Source organism: Ictalurus furcatus, chromosome 17 (assembly GCF_023375685.1).
Source record: "Ictalurus furcatus strain D&B chromosome 17, Billie_1.0, whole genome shotgun sequence".
In the NCBI taxonomy this organism is placed as follows: domain Eukaryota; kingdom Metazoa; phylum Chordata; class Actinopteri; order Siluriformes; family Ictaluridae; genus Ictalurus; species Ictalurus furcatus.
The window spans coordinates 15003867-15020895 of record NC_071271.1 but is presented as its reverse complement, the minus strand read 5'-3'; the positions used below and the strand labels follow the sequence as shown (position 1 = coordinate 15020895).

At 37.9% G+C, this 17029-nt stretch overlaps 1 protein-coding gene across 2 annotated transcripts; it reads right to left on the bottom strand.

The window, feature by feature from the left end:
• Positions 1-1523: 1523 nt before the first annotated feature.
• eif4h (eukaryotic translation initiation factor 4h) lies at positions 1524-15161 on the bottom strand. Of its 2 annotated transcripts, XM_053647330.1 has the most exons (8): positions 15034-15161; positions 7332-7519; positions 7186-7250; positions 7006-7096; positions 5362-5433; positions 4832-4981; positions 3689-3804; positions 1524-2482 (listed from the first exon to the last, which is right to left on the bottom strand). In XM_053647330.1, the coding sequence occupies exons 1-8, from the start codon at positions 15090-15092 to the stop codon at positions 2477-2479; spliced, it is 747 nt and encodes a 248-aa protein (XP_053503305.1). In that variant the 5' UTR covers positions 15093-15161; the 3' UTR covers positions 1524-2476. The 2 variants fall into 2 exon arrangements, with proteins under 2 accessions (XP_053503305.1, XP_053503306.1); XM_053647331.1 differs by lacking the exon at positions 5362-5433.
• Between the last annotated feature and the right edge of the window lie 1868 nt (positions 15162-17029).

Below are 17029 nucleotides of genomic sequence, written 5' to 3'. Positions count from 1 at the left end.
TCCTGTTGGTTTATAGGACGATTACTCAGAGTCGCCCCCTTTCGTTCCAAAGAATATTACAACCACGAGCGCGTCCAGTATAAGCGCCTTGTCCGTTTGGGACTTTAAGTGTCAGCACATGCTGAAGGAGAAGCAGGGGAACTGAACTCTCCGGTACACTATTTCTGGAAAATCGTGGCCGCTACACAATAATTCAACATAATGCAAATCGGTGAAAAGAACTTACAACTCTCCAGTTGATCTGCCACGTCCCGTAGCATTTTGGACATTGTATTGCTACTTGCCGCCATTTTCTTTGAAAACTCTGATCTCTATCGCTTAGTTAGACCTAACGCTTATACGTGAGCTCTCAACCAATCATGCACTGGAGCTCACAAGGACCGCCTCCTCATTTGCATGTTGCGGAAAAGTAAAAAGAAATAAATGTATAAATAAATATATGATAAGAAATACATGCGGGAATAAATTAATATAAAAATATTTAAAAGAAAGAAATTATTTTAGAACAATATAAGAATTAATAATTTAATTAATTGAAAATAAAGGAAAAAAGTAACAATTAATTTAAGATAATATAATTTATTTTTAATTAAATTTTGTTTTATCATCAAGTCATTTACTCCTTTATTTTCCTATTATTACATCTATCTATCAATCAATAATTTTATATGGTCCTCCATACTCACCAGCCTCTCTTTGTTCTCCCGAGGTTAAAGAGAGAGATATGCAGCTTGTCGTGTTACAGAGAAACCAGAAAACAAACTCCTCTGGCTTGAAGACTCACCCACGATAGACTACTTAAGTTACAACTTCAGTTCCAACTGTTACAGAGCACTCACACTGGAGACTCCTTCCATTAAAGTTAAATAAACATCTCCAAGCTTAATCATAATATTGTGTGTATTATTATTTATATTTATATATATATATTTATATATATATATATATATATATATATATATATATATATATATATATATATATATATATATATATATATATATATATATATATATATAAATATAAAACCAGATTATTATTGACCTATTAAAACAAGCACATTAATATAAACCTGTAATTTGCCTTACAGCCTGAAGTACTGTCAGAGCTGCAGAGAAAATTAATTAACACCTTTTGACCAATCAGATCTGAGAATCTCTGATATAAGGGAAATATAATGCCTCACAAAACTCGAAGGATGACAGTTCAGTTAAATTCTACTGCTGGGGTAGATGCTTTGACTAGACCTTGTGAAAGAAGTATTAATTGTTCTGTTAGAAATGGGGATTTTGCAAAAACACAAAAATATTGACACTGAACCTACATATAAACCATCCAGCATATTTTACCTGTGCAACCAAATGCTAAAAGATAAATGAAGTTAAAAGATAGTATGAAGCTGGGGTCATGAATTAGGTGAGAAACCACCAATGTCCCAATCCATAGGTGTGGTTATTTATGCATTGTCCAACATGAACCTCTCATGTGCTGTAAATGTGAGTCATGATATTCATCTGAAACACTTGTAAGATGATACATTTTATTGCCATAAACAGTGTAGGAAAATGAAAAGAAAAACAAAAAGAATAAAAACAGCCAATTCTTTTTATAGTACAGTAAGAAAATGCTCTACGTCTTTCATGTTCAGTAAAATGTAAAATAAAATGGTTGACACATGGATACCCAAAGAGAAATCTATACTTGATCTAATAGTAGACAAGACGAGTGCCTGATGTCACCTTGACCGGAAATGTGTGTGATGCTTGTTTAATAAGTTTCCTATGTGAAGGCAGTATTACTGACTGTGTTAGAGATCCACAGCTAACCCTCTTATTTTTTTGGATGAAGTACATGCTGTGGAAGTTAAGAGACTGACTGATACTGTAGCTGATATCCATGTTCATATCTATCATGCTTTCATTTCACTCTTCTACTCATAGTGTGGCTTTGTCTTTATCGCAGAAAGCATTTCTCACCTGGATTATACAGACATGGTCAAAAAAAAATCTTCCAAAATGTTGAATTGTGTACGAAACAAATGACTATTCAGATTCTCCTAACATTTAAGCCGTTTAATGGTTAAGACAGTGGAAACTAAAATATTTCAATAACTGAGCAGCAAGTTAGGAAGCAATACAGAACACACAACTGGGTAGCAATTATTTGTTTTCTTACATTTCAAATTGTTTTAACATGATAATGCCTTGGGAAAAGGAGACAAAAGCAGATACTGTAAGGTCCTTACCCAAAGGCAACAGAATGAAACTGAAGCCACTGTCCTCAGAGGCTCGCTTAGGTGTGTAGGAAGTTCATTTATAGCAGATAGTCACGGGTGGGTGTTAACCCATGCCGTGCCTGTTTTCAATCATCTTCTCTTTAGCCAAGTGGAGAAGCTTGGCACCTTGAAAGATTTTTTGCTGGCCAAAGCCCGTAGATCCAGTCTAGCCTTCCGGAATAATGCAGCCACACAGCTATATCAATTCTTAAACAAGAAAACAAAAAATAAGAACAATGATTTCACAAGGGCCTGTTTCACAAAGGCTGAAAGGTAACACCTAATATTTTGATGAACAAAGTGACCAAATAACAAAATCAGTCCCATGTGAACAGGAGATTGCAGTAAGCTAATAAAAGAAACTTCATTATTTCTGTTCATGAAATGTTCTATTTTACATTCACCCCAAAACTGAACACTGCTTGTACAATTCTACTACACAGCTTTACCAAGCCAATTTTCCATTAAACACAACCAGGGCTAGGAGAGCATCTAGGAGGGCTAGGAGAGCACCATCCTAGTAACCCAATGTGCATCCAAATATATAGATCTAGGTTTATTTTACAGGAGGGATCACCACAAACAAGTGAGAGCTGGTGCACTGACCATGCAGGACATAAAACTGCTTGTGCCTCCTCTGAAAACATCAAATCTACAATGTTTCCAGGTTTAACATTTAAGAAAAGGGAACAAACCAAAAGGGAGGGAAGGCAGGAGAAATATCCACTGACAGTATAACCTGCATCACTGGCACAAAATAAAAATTTATTGAAAAGCACAAGTTACATGTACCTATAACCTCCTGCAGGTAAAGAGGCCGTATCAAATTAAATCCACATCCAAACTGCATTGTTACAACTGCACAAAACTGTGACAGGGGAGTTGAGTAGCATGACTTAATTTTTTAAAAACAGTTTGGATTCCATATGAGAGAGCAGCTATCAAACCCTTTTTGCACCACAAAGAATGTGAATGAGCTTTCCCCTGACAAACTACAGTACAGAGCAGGCACTATATACAGGGAAGCAGGGATGGATGTAAAAACAATTTATCTGTTTGACATGCATTCACGAGCTGCTCATTTGTGTATGCTTGTGTGTGTGTGCAACTGTGTCATGAAAGTGTATGGTTTTTTTAAATCATATTTTTCCTTCTGAATAAATATATTAAAATCAAATTGGATTCTGAAGGAGGGATTCATCTCTAACTATTAGGAATGATGACAGAGTCTTATCATATTCCTGTTGGCATGATGACACTTTTTTCTTTTCTCTTTTTCATTTTGTCTTCTTGTCCTGGTCCTGCACTCTCCTCTCCCCTGGCCCCCCTCCCACTCCATCCCTCCCTCCATCCATCCATCTCAGCATACTGAGGGAGGCTGCAGTCTCTTTAGTGTTTGTCTTTGGATATTACCTCCTCCCTGGGTTTGGCACCCCCAAAGATGGCCGAATTTGGGTTGGCCACTTGGTTCAGGGGTTCGGAGACTGTGCGCGGCTTCAACTGTAGCCTTGGTCTCTGTGCTCTTTCCTCTGAAGAAGAGAGAAAAATACAGCCTTGAGGAAAGCAGAAAGCATTACAGCACACTCTAAAAAGAATCAACATTGCTATATATTACACTTTCTAAAACACATTGCTGCCCTCAGCTATCAGGTGCTGCAAATTTGTATTGCAAAGTGGAAGTGTCGCAAAATACATCACTGTGAGCTTGCCACAAACAATGCTGAACTGTGTGCTAATAGAAGATGTAGATAGGTTGTTCAGGCCTGACACTGGGATTAAAACAATGACTTTGAGCTACTGACTCAGCTGAGATAACAGGCTACAGAAACAAAAACCTAACTACCGACCACCAACAGGGGGCACTACAGTGCTGTTTCAGAGGCACTACAAACGTTTAAAAAGTAAATACCAAGCACATTAAACTAATGTTCAATCAGGTGACAATTTAAAGAAAAATAAATGAATACGGTATCTCAGTAGGGTGTTGGGCCACGACAAGCTGCCTTCAGCTTCAATGCACCGTGCCACAGATTCTACAAGTCTCAAGAATTGTACAGGAGGGATGAACACCATTCTTCCCTCAACTGTTTATTTTTTATTATGGTGTTCAAGACTGCTGTCCAAGCCATAGCTACAAAATCTTCTACAGATGTTCAACCAGGTTGAGATCTGGTGGCTATGAGATTTGGTTTACATCATTTCATATAGCCCTCATGCTAGGTGGATGGGGTGGGGCATTTTGGAAGAGACTACTCCCATCAGGATAGAAATGTTTCAAAGAATAAAAGATCAGACAGAATAAATTTTCACTGATTTGGAGAAGCTTCCTTCCATAGCATGCCAGAGTCTCAGATTTTTCCTTTAATTTGTCACCCATTTACTCGGAGATGATTTTCTCTGGAAATATTATTATTATTGCTGTTGTCAACCAGCCTCAAATCTAAAAATAAGCCAAGAATATAATCACTCATTAAAACATACAAGACCTGCACAAGCATTCACATCTCTAATAGAAATAATACGCATACAAATTAAGCATTAATAAAGCTATGACACCATCAGAGGGTTCTCTGAAGTCTGTTGAGCCTCCACGTGGAGGTCCATCTCTGTAGCGGCCCATTCCACCACCGCCACCCCGTCTGTCGCCAGGACGACCAACTCCACGACTCCTCCCACCCATGAAGTCATCATCTCTAAACCCTGAGGCTGGAAAGAAAAAGCAGATTTTAATGCATGTACCAACACCTCTAAAATACAAGTTGTACCAAAATACTGATCTTCAATATTTGCTTCAAAATATTTACAATAAAGCTCTTATGTCAGATCAGTATTTATAGACAACTCCTAAAAGGGATCTCTTTCCACACCAGCAGTGAGACCGTAATACGACTGATGGCAATGAGATGGAGTCCCTATGACATCATGAAGATTAAAAAAAAAAAAATCTATGGAAAAGACAAGGGAATATTACAGCATCTCTTCATTTCTATGACTGAGGGTATACTAAAGCTACCAGCTAGATCATCTAGACCTGTACAACAGGCTTTTTTTTTTTGCCCATATGCCTTTGTTCCCACTCATCGCACCTCCTCCTGAGTGGTCGTAGTCGTCTCTGGAGTCTCGTCCACCTCCTCTGGGCCCCCGTGAGGCACCGCGGCCTGAAATGCACATGGGGCTACGTTTAAAACACACTGCAATCTAAAGAAAATGTGTGTGGCTGAAGAGAGCCACCCACACACACTGGTTCTGCTAAAGTGATCTCCTGCCATGCCCTGGTTAGTCACACTGCTAGGAAAGGCGGAACCATTTTCACAGAAAGGCAGCCTTGGGAAAGCAGTTCACATGGAAGTGAGGCTAAGAGGAGAGATCAGGGAAGCCTAGGATGTAGGATTATTTGCTATTAGAAGAAAATAAGGGAAAAGAAAGACACTGTAGTGAATGAAGAATGAGCAGGAAGTGAACAGTCACCTACTAAAATCCAAGTTATTTGACTTAGTTGTAAAATTCTAGTTAAATTATCCTGGAATAAAGTACCTCACTTTGGACAGCCTACAAATCAAATCCCGCAAATACCTCAGGAAGTGAGGGATATAAAAAGAACACCACAGGAGATACAGAGAAGATCATCAGTATTTTTAACTGTTCTGACCATTCCCTATCGTGTACGTTGTCTTACTCATAAAACCATTATTTTGATGGTTTTGTAGTGCTTTAGTTGAATATTAGAACAAAATACTCAGTGACTATTAGGTAAATATTCCTCTAAAAATATTTGAAAGTGTATTATTGTTCAAAAAACCTACAATTACAATTAAAACCTTAAAATTACACAAAATAAGTCCCTTTTAAGCGTGACTAATCAAAAATACGAATACATTAATCAAAGTTATATTCTGAATTTATAAAAGTAATGGCAGGCAGATACTGAGGTTTTATTATTAAGCTTTTAATTGTGACTAATCTAATTAGATTTGATTAATCTAATCATAATACAATTAATTATGATATTCAATAATCAAATCTTTAGCACACTATTTGAATAGATATTCAGCATAACAGCCCATTTGGTTGAATTACTAAAAAGAAAAATACAAACTTAGGAGCTCTGTTTATGAGCATTACTGAAGGAATTCTCACCAATTCACATCCTACCTGCTCTGGTTCTATTTCTCAAAATATAAACAAAATAGTCATTTGAACCACCGTGATCCTGACCAGGATAAAGCAGCTACTGATGATGAATGAATGAAAGACAAATGTCACGCAGCACTATGCAAGCCTCATATATGCTCTCATGTTAATGAAAATGGCCTTTCTTTGCTCTGCGAGCATCATCTGACCCCCACTTTGTTTCATTTTTGTGAAAGTCAAGACATGGTTTACTTCAGTTTAGTTTAGATATGTCTCATACAGGGACATGTCATATTGCAGGGTGCAATACTCTTATTAAATCATTAAAATGTAACTGCACTGAGCTTTAGTTATTCTAATAGAATTTTCAAAGGCATATGATTTAATTTGCTGTGTTGTACATTTCTTGCCAACTGAATTGTTATTCACTTAGTTCTTACTAAGACTTGGATTTGAGTAGGCAATGGTGATTGAAAGACAGTAAGTGAAGAGTTAAAAAGTATTTGAAAGAGTTATTGCAAAAAAAATAAAAATACAAACATCAAATGTCTTATGAAAATATGAAGAGTTTTATGACGAGTGGACTCAGAGACCAGTACCTCTGTCGTCTTTTCGGAAGCCAAACCCACTGCCTCGCTCTTGTTTCCGGCCCTCAGCAATGTCCACCCTCAGTGATCGATCTCCAAGCAGCTGTAAAAGAGAGCACCAGCATGTCAGCACAGTCTGTATTAATACTTTTGTTTAAATTATTTTTTTAAACAGTAATACAAGCTACTCACAGCTCCATCATACGTCAAAGCCTCTTTCAGAGATTCCAAGTCATCAAACTCGACATAACAGAAACCTAAAAGGAAGGTCAGAACAAAATGTATTAATAGCAGGCAGATACTGAGGTTTTATTATTAAGCTTTTAATTGTGACTCACCTTTAAACTTGTCGGTCTCTTTGTCTCGGACTAGTCGCACACTCCTCACACTGAGGTCTTTGAAGATGGCATCTATGTCTCCTTGTACTGTGTTGAAGGGCAAGTTGCCTACGTATGCTGTGTATGGAGGCTCTGTCGGGAGCTCTTTCTGCTTGCGGGGTCCGCCTGGGCCGCCTGCACCTCGGGGTCTAACAGAATAACAATGAAAAAAATAAATAAAAGTGTAAAAATCTAACCATATTAGTGGACATATTAATGTTCCTTACTGACCCAAATAAACTAATGAATTAACCATAGAAACCATTTCTGGGGCAATTCTCAGTATCCAAGCACTTCTTTGCCAGCAGGTCAAACACTGCATTTTTCTGCCACATTGCCCCTACATCTCAATCTGCCCAAATCACATTTTAAACCTAGTTTGTTTCAGATCAAATTTTCTTCAAACTCAAAAATCTGCCCTCTTATATACCAGTCTTTTTGATACATACACATCACATACTGCCTAAATAGCTGTTTTGGGCACAATTGTTTACAGCAGAATTTATTGTAAGATTTTCCTATTCTTAAAGTGAACTGCACCATGTACTGGTAAAATTCAGCTTTTTCAGTGCTCCATTTTGTGGAAGTGACACAGCGAACCACCGAATTTAGTGTTTAGGCAGTGTACACAGCTTTAGTGTCACCGATTCCACGTCAGGTTAAGTGAATCAAATAAATAAGCAGAGTGCATCTGACCCGTCAGACTACATTCAGCTTCTCAGTGCAAAAGACTAAATGTTTACATTGTTGCATGATGTCTTAATCACTGTGTCTCATTATTACAGGGGACATTAGTCCTTGCACTGCCCATGACTAAAAATGTGACTTTTTTTTTTTTTTTTTTTTAAACCATGTTTAACCAGTAATAAAAAGTAGTTGCAGAATTTCTTTTAAAATAAATATTGTGGGATTTCCCCCCGCCATTACATAAAGTGTAATGTTATAATCTTAATACTATTAGGAATCAGTTTTATTTGTAAGTAAGCTTGTCTTTTGTGATTTTCTGTGTTAAAAACCATACCAATGGCTTCTGAATGGTGGAAGAGAAAAGCGTTTGCCCTACGTCAGGAGATCCTTGGCTCTCAGGGTGGGAGGGATGCCATTTCTGTCTCTCCCCGGTCAATAAGAGTGACACTAGCCAAGCACTGGTTTCTGAAAGCTCATGCATGCAGAACAGGGCTGATGGTGCGTTCCTCAGAGTATTGCAGTCACATGATGCAGCATGAGCAGCAGTTTGAAAAAGATGCAGTTGACTAGCATCACATGTCTCATAGGAAGCATGTTTGCCACACCTTCAGAATTACCCAGACTGCTACTAACGTACACACACACGTGTGAGAGTTATGTGAACAAGCGAGCCATTTCATTCTTTCAGTGTTGTATTATACACTAAACAGCATCATTTCTGTTTCTTTGGTCCCTTTCCTGCAAATATTTCACACCTCTGCTAAACGATAATCTGCTGATTGGTAGTTTATTCTATTTATTTGACACCTGGCATATACAGTAGGTGTGCATGCATATATAGAGACCTTCTTTGTTTAAATGGCTGCAAATACTGGCTGAATTCTGAATCACACACAAGCATATAGGCTACTCATACCATTTCTATTATAGAAAAACATAGCAGAAATAGTAGGAGTTGTATGATGGAATATGATTTCAATTTCAGCCACTTTTTTGTTTCCATCTTCTCAGTGATGGGCGGCTGTCAGAAATGGGAAGATGTGCAGAGTCCCAGCATGTGTACCGGGTTATTTCTGCTCGTCAAATAGCGCCATCTACTGACAGAGTGAATTTGCACTTTCATTCAGCACAACATGAACACAAAAATAATAATAAAAAAAACGCGTTTTTTTTTCAGCATGTTAAACAGTCTCAGTGTGAACTGGGCTTTACGATGAAATACTGCATTCATAAACATGTAGCTACTTTAGAAAAAACGCTAAAGCACTTTAGGGCAGTGGTTTTCGAAGTGGGGGCCGCAACAATCTGGTGTGAAAAATAAATTCTCACTCTCAGACAACCACACACACACACACTCAATTCCTAATGTAATGTAAAGATGAAAGAGGTAATTATTAATAAAAAAAGGGGGGATATTTTCACAAGTCTGTATTTTTAATGTGTTTTAAAGACATCTTGCAAAAGGGGGGCCTTGGTCAAATTTTAATGCCATTTGGGGGGCCTTGCCCTGGAAAAGTTTGGGAACCACTGCTTTAGGGTACTAGGCATACTGCTTCATCAATACTGAGGAGTACGACGAGTATTTAACAGTTTTCTAAAGCTTCATGTAGCAAGCAGTTAAAATATTAGATGTTGCTATTTTAAATAATTTAAATGAAATATTTTGAACCTCACTTATTATTATAGGACTAAATACAACATCTAAAGTAGCGATTTGAAAACATATTGCAAAAACACTGCTTGTGCTGCTTATCTTGTTAGCTCTGCATAGTGTTCGGCTGAGAAGTTCACGACGTACATCATCCCTGTAAACCAAGTTTCAACACCAACAACACGTATGACTACATGTACATCTTGAGAAGTGACAGCTCTTGAATCAAACAGCTAGTGTATCTGAGAAGAGTTTCAGAACCAGCTGCAGACCCAGCTCAGATATTCAAACAGTTTATATACCAGCAGTCACATCATATTATCAGGCTGTGATGTTAAATCACGTTGGTCATTTATAGATGCTGTTCCATTTTCTGAAAGCAGTTCAGTATTTACCTTTCATAACCTTCTGGAGCAGTGTTTTTGCCCACAAACAGTAGTTACTATAACTTTTGGCAGTGCTGCTTTATATGCCCCACTCTTCACTAGAAAATCACATGGTAAATCACTTTACACAGCACTAGTTGTTTTAGTCACTCAGATCTTTTTAGTATTTTCAATTCTGGAACAACTCGCAACAATAAAAGTGATCCGACTCCAACAAGGACTGTGTGTAATTAATAATGTCTTAACATGAATTCACAGAGCTACCCAACACATACTGGGGCTGGATTACCATGTCTGACATTACGATTAAAGTGCCCCTGAAATAAAAATGGGGAAAATCCTGAAAGCTTCTTGTTCCTGTCTGTTAATGATATGGACACCAATACTATAGCATATCCAGAGGGGAGAAACTCCAGGTCCAGGAAAACAAAAATATATTGATTCATATCTAGGCAAAACCATGATCGGGTTATTAATTTCTCTCTAAAACAGTACATGTCCTGCCTCCAGAGGCGGTTCTTCTCTACTGAAGTTTCTTGTTAGCAGCAAACATGGTTTATCAGTGCACTTATGGCTGTGTGTTGTCCCACACTATTCACTTTTCCAACTCTCTTCAGTTTGAGAGGAGGAAAAAAGTAGTTATTGGTTTTGAAGAGGGTGGAATTTGTATGAGGTGTTGCAGTTATGAGACAGGCAATTCTCCAGTGTGTTTTACCAACTCAGGGCTTTTCAATGGTGAAATATTTTGCTACCTCAGACTGACTGAGTATGCTATTCTCATCTTTATACTCCGCCAAGGCTTCTCCCACAGTAAGAATAAGTAAAAGTCTCTCAATAATCTATTGTATATCTCAATAATATACATTCGGTGGGAGTGTGGTGTAATTAAATGTAATTAAATGCTACTGGCTGTTGTGCAAGTCAGTCAAGCACTTCACTCTGACATCATGTTTCACAAGGAAACACATTACTATAAAAACTCAAATCACACGCAAGAAACCATTTCACGGGCACTTTAAAACCAATGTCTTTCATCAATTAGGAAATGCTCATGAAAACTAGAAGACTGCAAGATTGAGAAAAGGCACACTTTTGTTCTGCATTAAAAATGTGTACACCAGGACATCCAGAGTTGTCACCCAAAAATCATCTCTGGCCATGTTGCCCAGTCCTATTTGTCTGACAAAAAAAAATTTAAACTATTGAAATTATTACATAATTATTTTCAGCAACCCTGACAATAACTAGTTTAAAACAAGTGCCAATCCTAACACAGATATTCTTCTAACATGTTGCTTCAATGAATGTTTTGCAAAAATGCTTGCAGCTACTAGAAAATGAAAAATTATTTCATTGGAACTAATTTTCCTTTGTTGAAGTGGCACAGAAAGAAATTGATTTGCATTTCCTCTGAGGGCTCTACAATAACAGTTTTACAAAATCTCGTTTATTATAAAGCGAGCAGTCAGCACACGAATGGAAGACATCACTACCCAGCACTATACAGCTCACAACCCTGTGTCTATGAATGGTTATTATAATGCACTATACTAGGCAAAACAAATGTGAATACATGTTTCACCTGCTGAAATTTATCTGCAAAAGAACTAAGCTGGACAGAAGCTTTATGAAGGAAAAATCAAAGAAATTCAAATAGAAATTGAGTCACTGCAAGCCTGTGTTGGCAAAGACGACACATGCAGGAGGTGTCCAACATGCCAGAAACATTCCACTGGTGTCAAAGGAAATGTATCTACAGGGAAAGCAAAGTACCCGACCCCAACACAGTAGGAAAGCAGGCCATGTCTGCTGACGTTTGAGGGGTTTGCCTTTTCCTCATCATGTCAAACTTTGAATATTAAAGCCACAAATTAATTTGTATTACATTAGACTAACTAAAAAGAAGTTTAATATTGCTTTTATGAGTAGGATGTTTCTGAAAGAGTGCAAACAGGCCAAAATGAGCCCAATTTTGAAAGCTGGAGAAGCTAAACTGGCATGAAATTATACACCAATCAGCATTCTTCTGGTTTTATTGAAGCTAGTGCTGCATGATTCTTAAGAGAAATAAGAACGATGATTTTTTTTCAATTGAGATTGCAATTGTTTGAATGATTTTTACATAGAAAACTTTTTAAATGCTTCCATCACCAGGGTGATGAGTCGTAGACACATTTTCCTAATGAATAATGGGAATGATACCTTGTCTATATTTGGATTATTGATTTAGAGGCATATTTGTCTAGCAAACTGTCCTGCAAAGAGCACAGTGTGTCTTCCCAAAGATATATTTTATTGATTTATTTATTGTTCTTTTAATGTCATGCCAGCATCAGTGTCCATTTTGATGGCAAGATCAAGGTAGGTAAAGCAGGGCAATCAAGTAATTCTTACAACAATTAAATCTTACAACATTTCAGCAGTGTCAACAACAGCAGCTATATGAGGTCCTTCATTTTAATATTCAGTAAAAACCCAAGGATTTTTCCTGGTGAGACATTTTGGAAGACTTCTAAATACCTATTTTCTGAGTAAAAGTGTTGTCTAGTCTTGTTAAGACCAGGACAGTCCATTATTGTATGTTTCACAGTCAGTCATTCTTGTTTTACAGGAATCACATGTTGGAGGTTCTTCACTGTTCAGTAGGAAAGCATGGTTGAGTGTCTTGTGTACATGGTCTGATCATGTCTTGATCCAAAAGGGAAATTAAGGAGTTGTCTTTCATTTATAACAGGGTTGATTTCCTGTAGTTTGTTATGAAGGCACTGGTCCCATTCCATTTACCACTTTTTTGCAATGTATGAGTTTATTATTGGTTTAAAGTCTGATGGTGGAATTTGACTGTCTAGTAATGGCTCGCTGTTTTATGCAAAAGTTGCAGAATCTGCACTGTCCTTGAATCAAATTGTTTTGAGGAACAAATGGAGATTGAGTGTTTCATATTATTTTTATAAATGTACTGGGGGGTGGTGGTGGGGAGGGGGTCCACGTGACTACTTGGTACATTTGGATTACACATGACCATTATTCATAAGATCACTTAAAGAATTTTTTTCCCCCCCACAGTTTACCATGGGTTGAATCATAACTCCACAGCTGTGAATAATGTACTGTAAGCAATAAGTTTCCATGCAACTTACAAAACAAGTGAAATCAGTAGCAGATTCACTTGAAAATCCCTCTCTTTGTCTTTGTGCTTCTAATCTAGGAGACAGTCCACCATGTAATTTAAATAACCTAAAAGTAAACAAACAGACTGATCCATCAAGTTTAAGTGGGAAAACTCCTAGCTTTAATGCTTCACTCCATCTAAAAAGATACAAGTGAATACGTTAATAAATACGGTGCAAATATCTACATGCATGCCATGAACATCAGTGAAGAAAACAAAACTGTAATAAAGCATCTAGTAATTATGTAACATTGCAAAAAAATGTTTCGAATGAAAAGCCTATTAGGTTCTATCCTACCATGTAACACTACACTTTCTATGTTTTGTCGATATCACTACATTCACAAATGCTGAACATTTATACAAAAGGTTATAAGGTGAAGATCCTAAAGCTCTTGGTGATGTGATGAGGCAGTGCTGGTTCTTTTACAAGTGGCTGCAAGTAAATACAGGGGTCCCCATGACAAAACCTCTTTTGGTCAAATGTGTTAATGTATGGTGCTCCTTCATTAACAAACTGAAGACTGTTCAAGAAAGAAAATCCTTTAATTAAATAAACACTATTCTGTAGTCACATGTAAAATCTCCTGTTCGCAGGTCTTTCTCACATTTTACCAAACCTCTTAATGCATGTGATATTTATACTTACTCAGGGAGGTACACATTAAATTAGCACAAAATCATTTAAATGACTATAACTTGTCTGATCAGTCATAAATATCACATGGTGGTGCAATATATATGGATTGTTAATTATTAGCACAGGACTGGGATTGCAGAAAGAAAGCTGCACTGAACAAACCAACTTTTAGTTTCGGATGAGATAGAATCTCATCTTTTGCAAAACAATGTGAGGTGATCTTTACCTGTTTATCAAGAAGGGAAGGGAAATATCACCACAAGCAGAGCAACAGATCATCTGGTCCATCATGTAGCCCTTACTTAAATAAATTCATCCCTTTTTAATTATAATAAACCAGGACTTTATATTAAATGAAATTCGGCAGAGACAGTAAATTAAAGCAAACAAATACAATAATCCCGCAACCTTGATTATTCGACAATAAAAATGCATAAAAGCTGCGTTTTCGAGACTTCTGTAGGAGATGAGATGATGACTGAAACGCTGATGCACAGAAAGTCTGTTGTTGTTCATGCAGCAGGCGAGTCGCGCGCGCGGCCCGAGGTCTACACCCACCATGCAGTCAGGCTCTGAGCTAACCGGCTACAATTAGCCTCCATGTCGCGATCACGTTTCAGATCAGTTCAACCACAACTGTAGTGCCAACAAATCCATAAACCATTTCTAAATGGGATGATAAATCGCAGATGGACGCTAAATCGTTAACATCGCTTGCTATGTGCATCACAGCTCGCAGTCCATGTGGGTTGTTTTTTCTTCTTCACCGCGGAAACCTGGCGCCAACTGCCTCGTTGGCAAAAGCCTTAAAGCGGAATCAGGTAGAATATTTCACGCTTTTGCACGCATAGCTCACCACAAAGAAAAACGCATCGTACAAGGCGATCTAGTGATCCCTCACGCACATCTGGATGAAGCGTCAATCCCCGCGCTTGCGTTTCCGCACTGAGCGACTTCCCATTCATCATGCAGGGAGAGTGCAGCAGCTCCGCACACCGCGCAGCGCCCGGGCCTGCCCTCACTTCCACTCACTGCACCCGCCGACCGCGACCCCAAACCGCTTCGTCCCCGCTGAACGTACAACCGACAGCATAAAATTCCCCTCCTTCGGACAAATATTTTCTTACCCTCTTCCGCCACCAAAGCTACCGTAAGCCCGGTCATCGTAGGTATCGTAATCCGCCATGTCCGTGTTTGCTGTCCAGAGAAAGCAGTCTGCTAGATGGGGGCCTTCAATATACCACTGTGCGGGTTAGCTGTCTCAGTAATGCCTGCACGATTTCACACATATAAGACTTGTGAGAATAATTGTAAATCAATAAGTCCTATAAAAAATAAAACAAATATGTATGGCGTATATGTATGTTTTTTCCCTTTTTTTTCTTTTTAGCATTTCTTTTGATAAAATATATTTTAAAAAGCTATAAAGGAGAACGAATGATGTTTGAATCAGGCAAAGTGTAGAAAGCGTTACAATGGACATAGTTAGCACAATGCAAATACCGGCTAGCACAGAATCTAGTGAAAATGGTGTTATAAATTCTGACTTTAACTAAATATTAAACAATTTGGTACTTGGTGCTTTTTAATAAGGTGCAGAAAAAGTTGTGTTTCTTTGATCATATATTATATTATATTTTAGATCAGTTTTCACTCAAATACATAAACGTTCAGGATGAACAAAAGTCATATATATTTACCAGACCAGTTTAATTTCGGCCAATAACAGTGTTTAACCCCTTCAGACCCTGCGTCCATTGGAATGGACATCACATGGTTTTTGGTTTAAACCAGTAAAATAGTATACTTTTATAATATGAATGATGCCTGGTCACTAATTGGTCCCTGATGAACCAATCACAATGAAGACATTACCCCTAACTTAATCTGAGAGAGCTTTAGGCATCACATTAGACAGACATGGCTCACCAACCAACTAGGCAGGAAGAGTAACCACCATTTTTACCTGTTATATACTAATTTATGTTATGTTATTTTCTTGAACTTCTGGTAAATGAAGAACTATACAATACAGCTTGGAGTCAGAATGATCACACATGCTGGATGTGTGATGCTTTCGACTTGGCTATAGTTAACAGTTGGTCTGAGTACAGGCAGGATGCAGAGAGGGCCAAGATCCCAAAAACCTTTTTTCTACATTCTTATTACATTATTCATTGTTACAGTATGTATGTTCCTTTAAAAACTTTTAAGAGTAGATCACATACTGTATATGTTTAAACTCTAGTTCACAAGTATGGATAATATATATGAGGATTCCTCCCAAACGTTTCTTGAAATTTTATGTTGCTTCAGTCTGTTGTAGTGGACATGAAAAAATATAACAAAAACATGATTTAGCACAAATCTTTTTTAGACTAATTTCTACATTGGAGAAGAGTAAATATCAAGTGGAGAAAATGAAGGGATTAAACAGTCAAGGTGGAAGTGGCTGTGCTTGGCTTGACCTGATCAGAGCATAAATTGGACAGTCTGCATTTCCCTAGTCAGAGAAGTCATCATTAAATGGTATGCAAATCAAAATTTTACCAGAAAACATCAGACAAGCAAGTCCATTAATAAATGTAAACATCCACAGAGCAATACAGTTAAATAATCCATTAAAACTCATCTATCAATTAATGGAACCACAATATGACCACCACTAACAAGGCACACTATATGGTAAAAAGTATGCGGGCACCTGATTTTCACACCCATATGTGGGTTTTCTCCAAACTGTTGCCACAAACATGGAAGCACACAATTGTGCCCAAACCTGTTCCAGCATGGCAGTGCCCCTGTGTACAAAGTGAGGTCTGTAAAGAAATGGTTTGACAAGTGTAGAAGAACTTGAGTGGTTGGCACAGAGCCCTGACTTCAACCTCAATGAACACCTCTGGGATTAGTTGGAACGCAGACTGCGCCCTCCTCGCCCAACATCAGTGCCTGAAATCACTAATGCTCTTGTGGCTGAGTGGGCAAATCCCCACAGTGTTTACATAAGAGTGGAGGTTATTATAACAGCAAAAGGGGGACCAAATATGGATCTTCCTGATCTTCTGTTTCCTCAGTGTTCTGCTGACCTGACGTTCACTGATGGTGATAGGAGGATAAGATGAT

Excerpts from the sequence above, each read along its gene's own strand:
- eif4h (XM_053647330.1), bottom strand. The coding sequence starts at position 15,092 with ATGGCGGATTACGATACCTACGATGACCGGGCTTACGGTAGCTTTGGT. Across the intron at positions 7,251-7,331 it reads AGAGACCGACAAGTTTAAAG|GTTTCTGTTATGTCGAGTTT; the intron begins GTGAGTCACAAT and ends CCTTCCTTTTAG. Across the intron at positions 3,805-4,831 it reads CTTCAGAGAACCCTCTGATG|AGGAAAGAGCACAGAGACCA; the intron begins GTGTCATAGCTT and ends TCTCTTCTTCAG.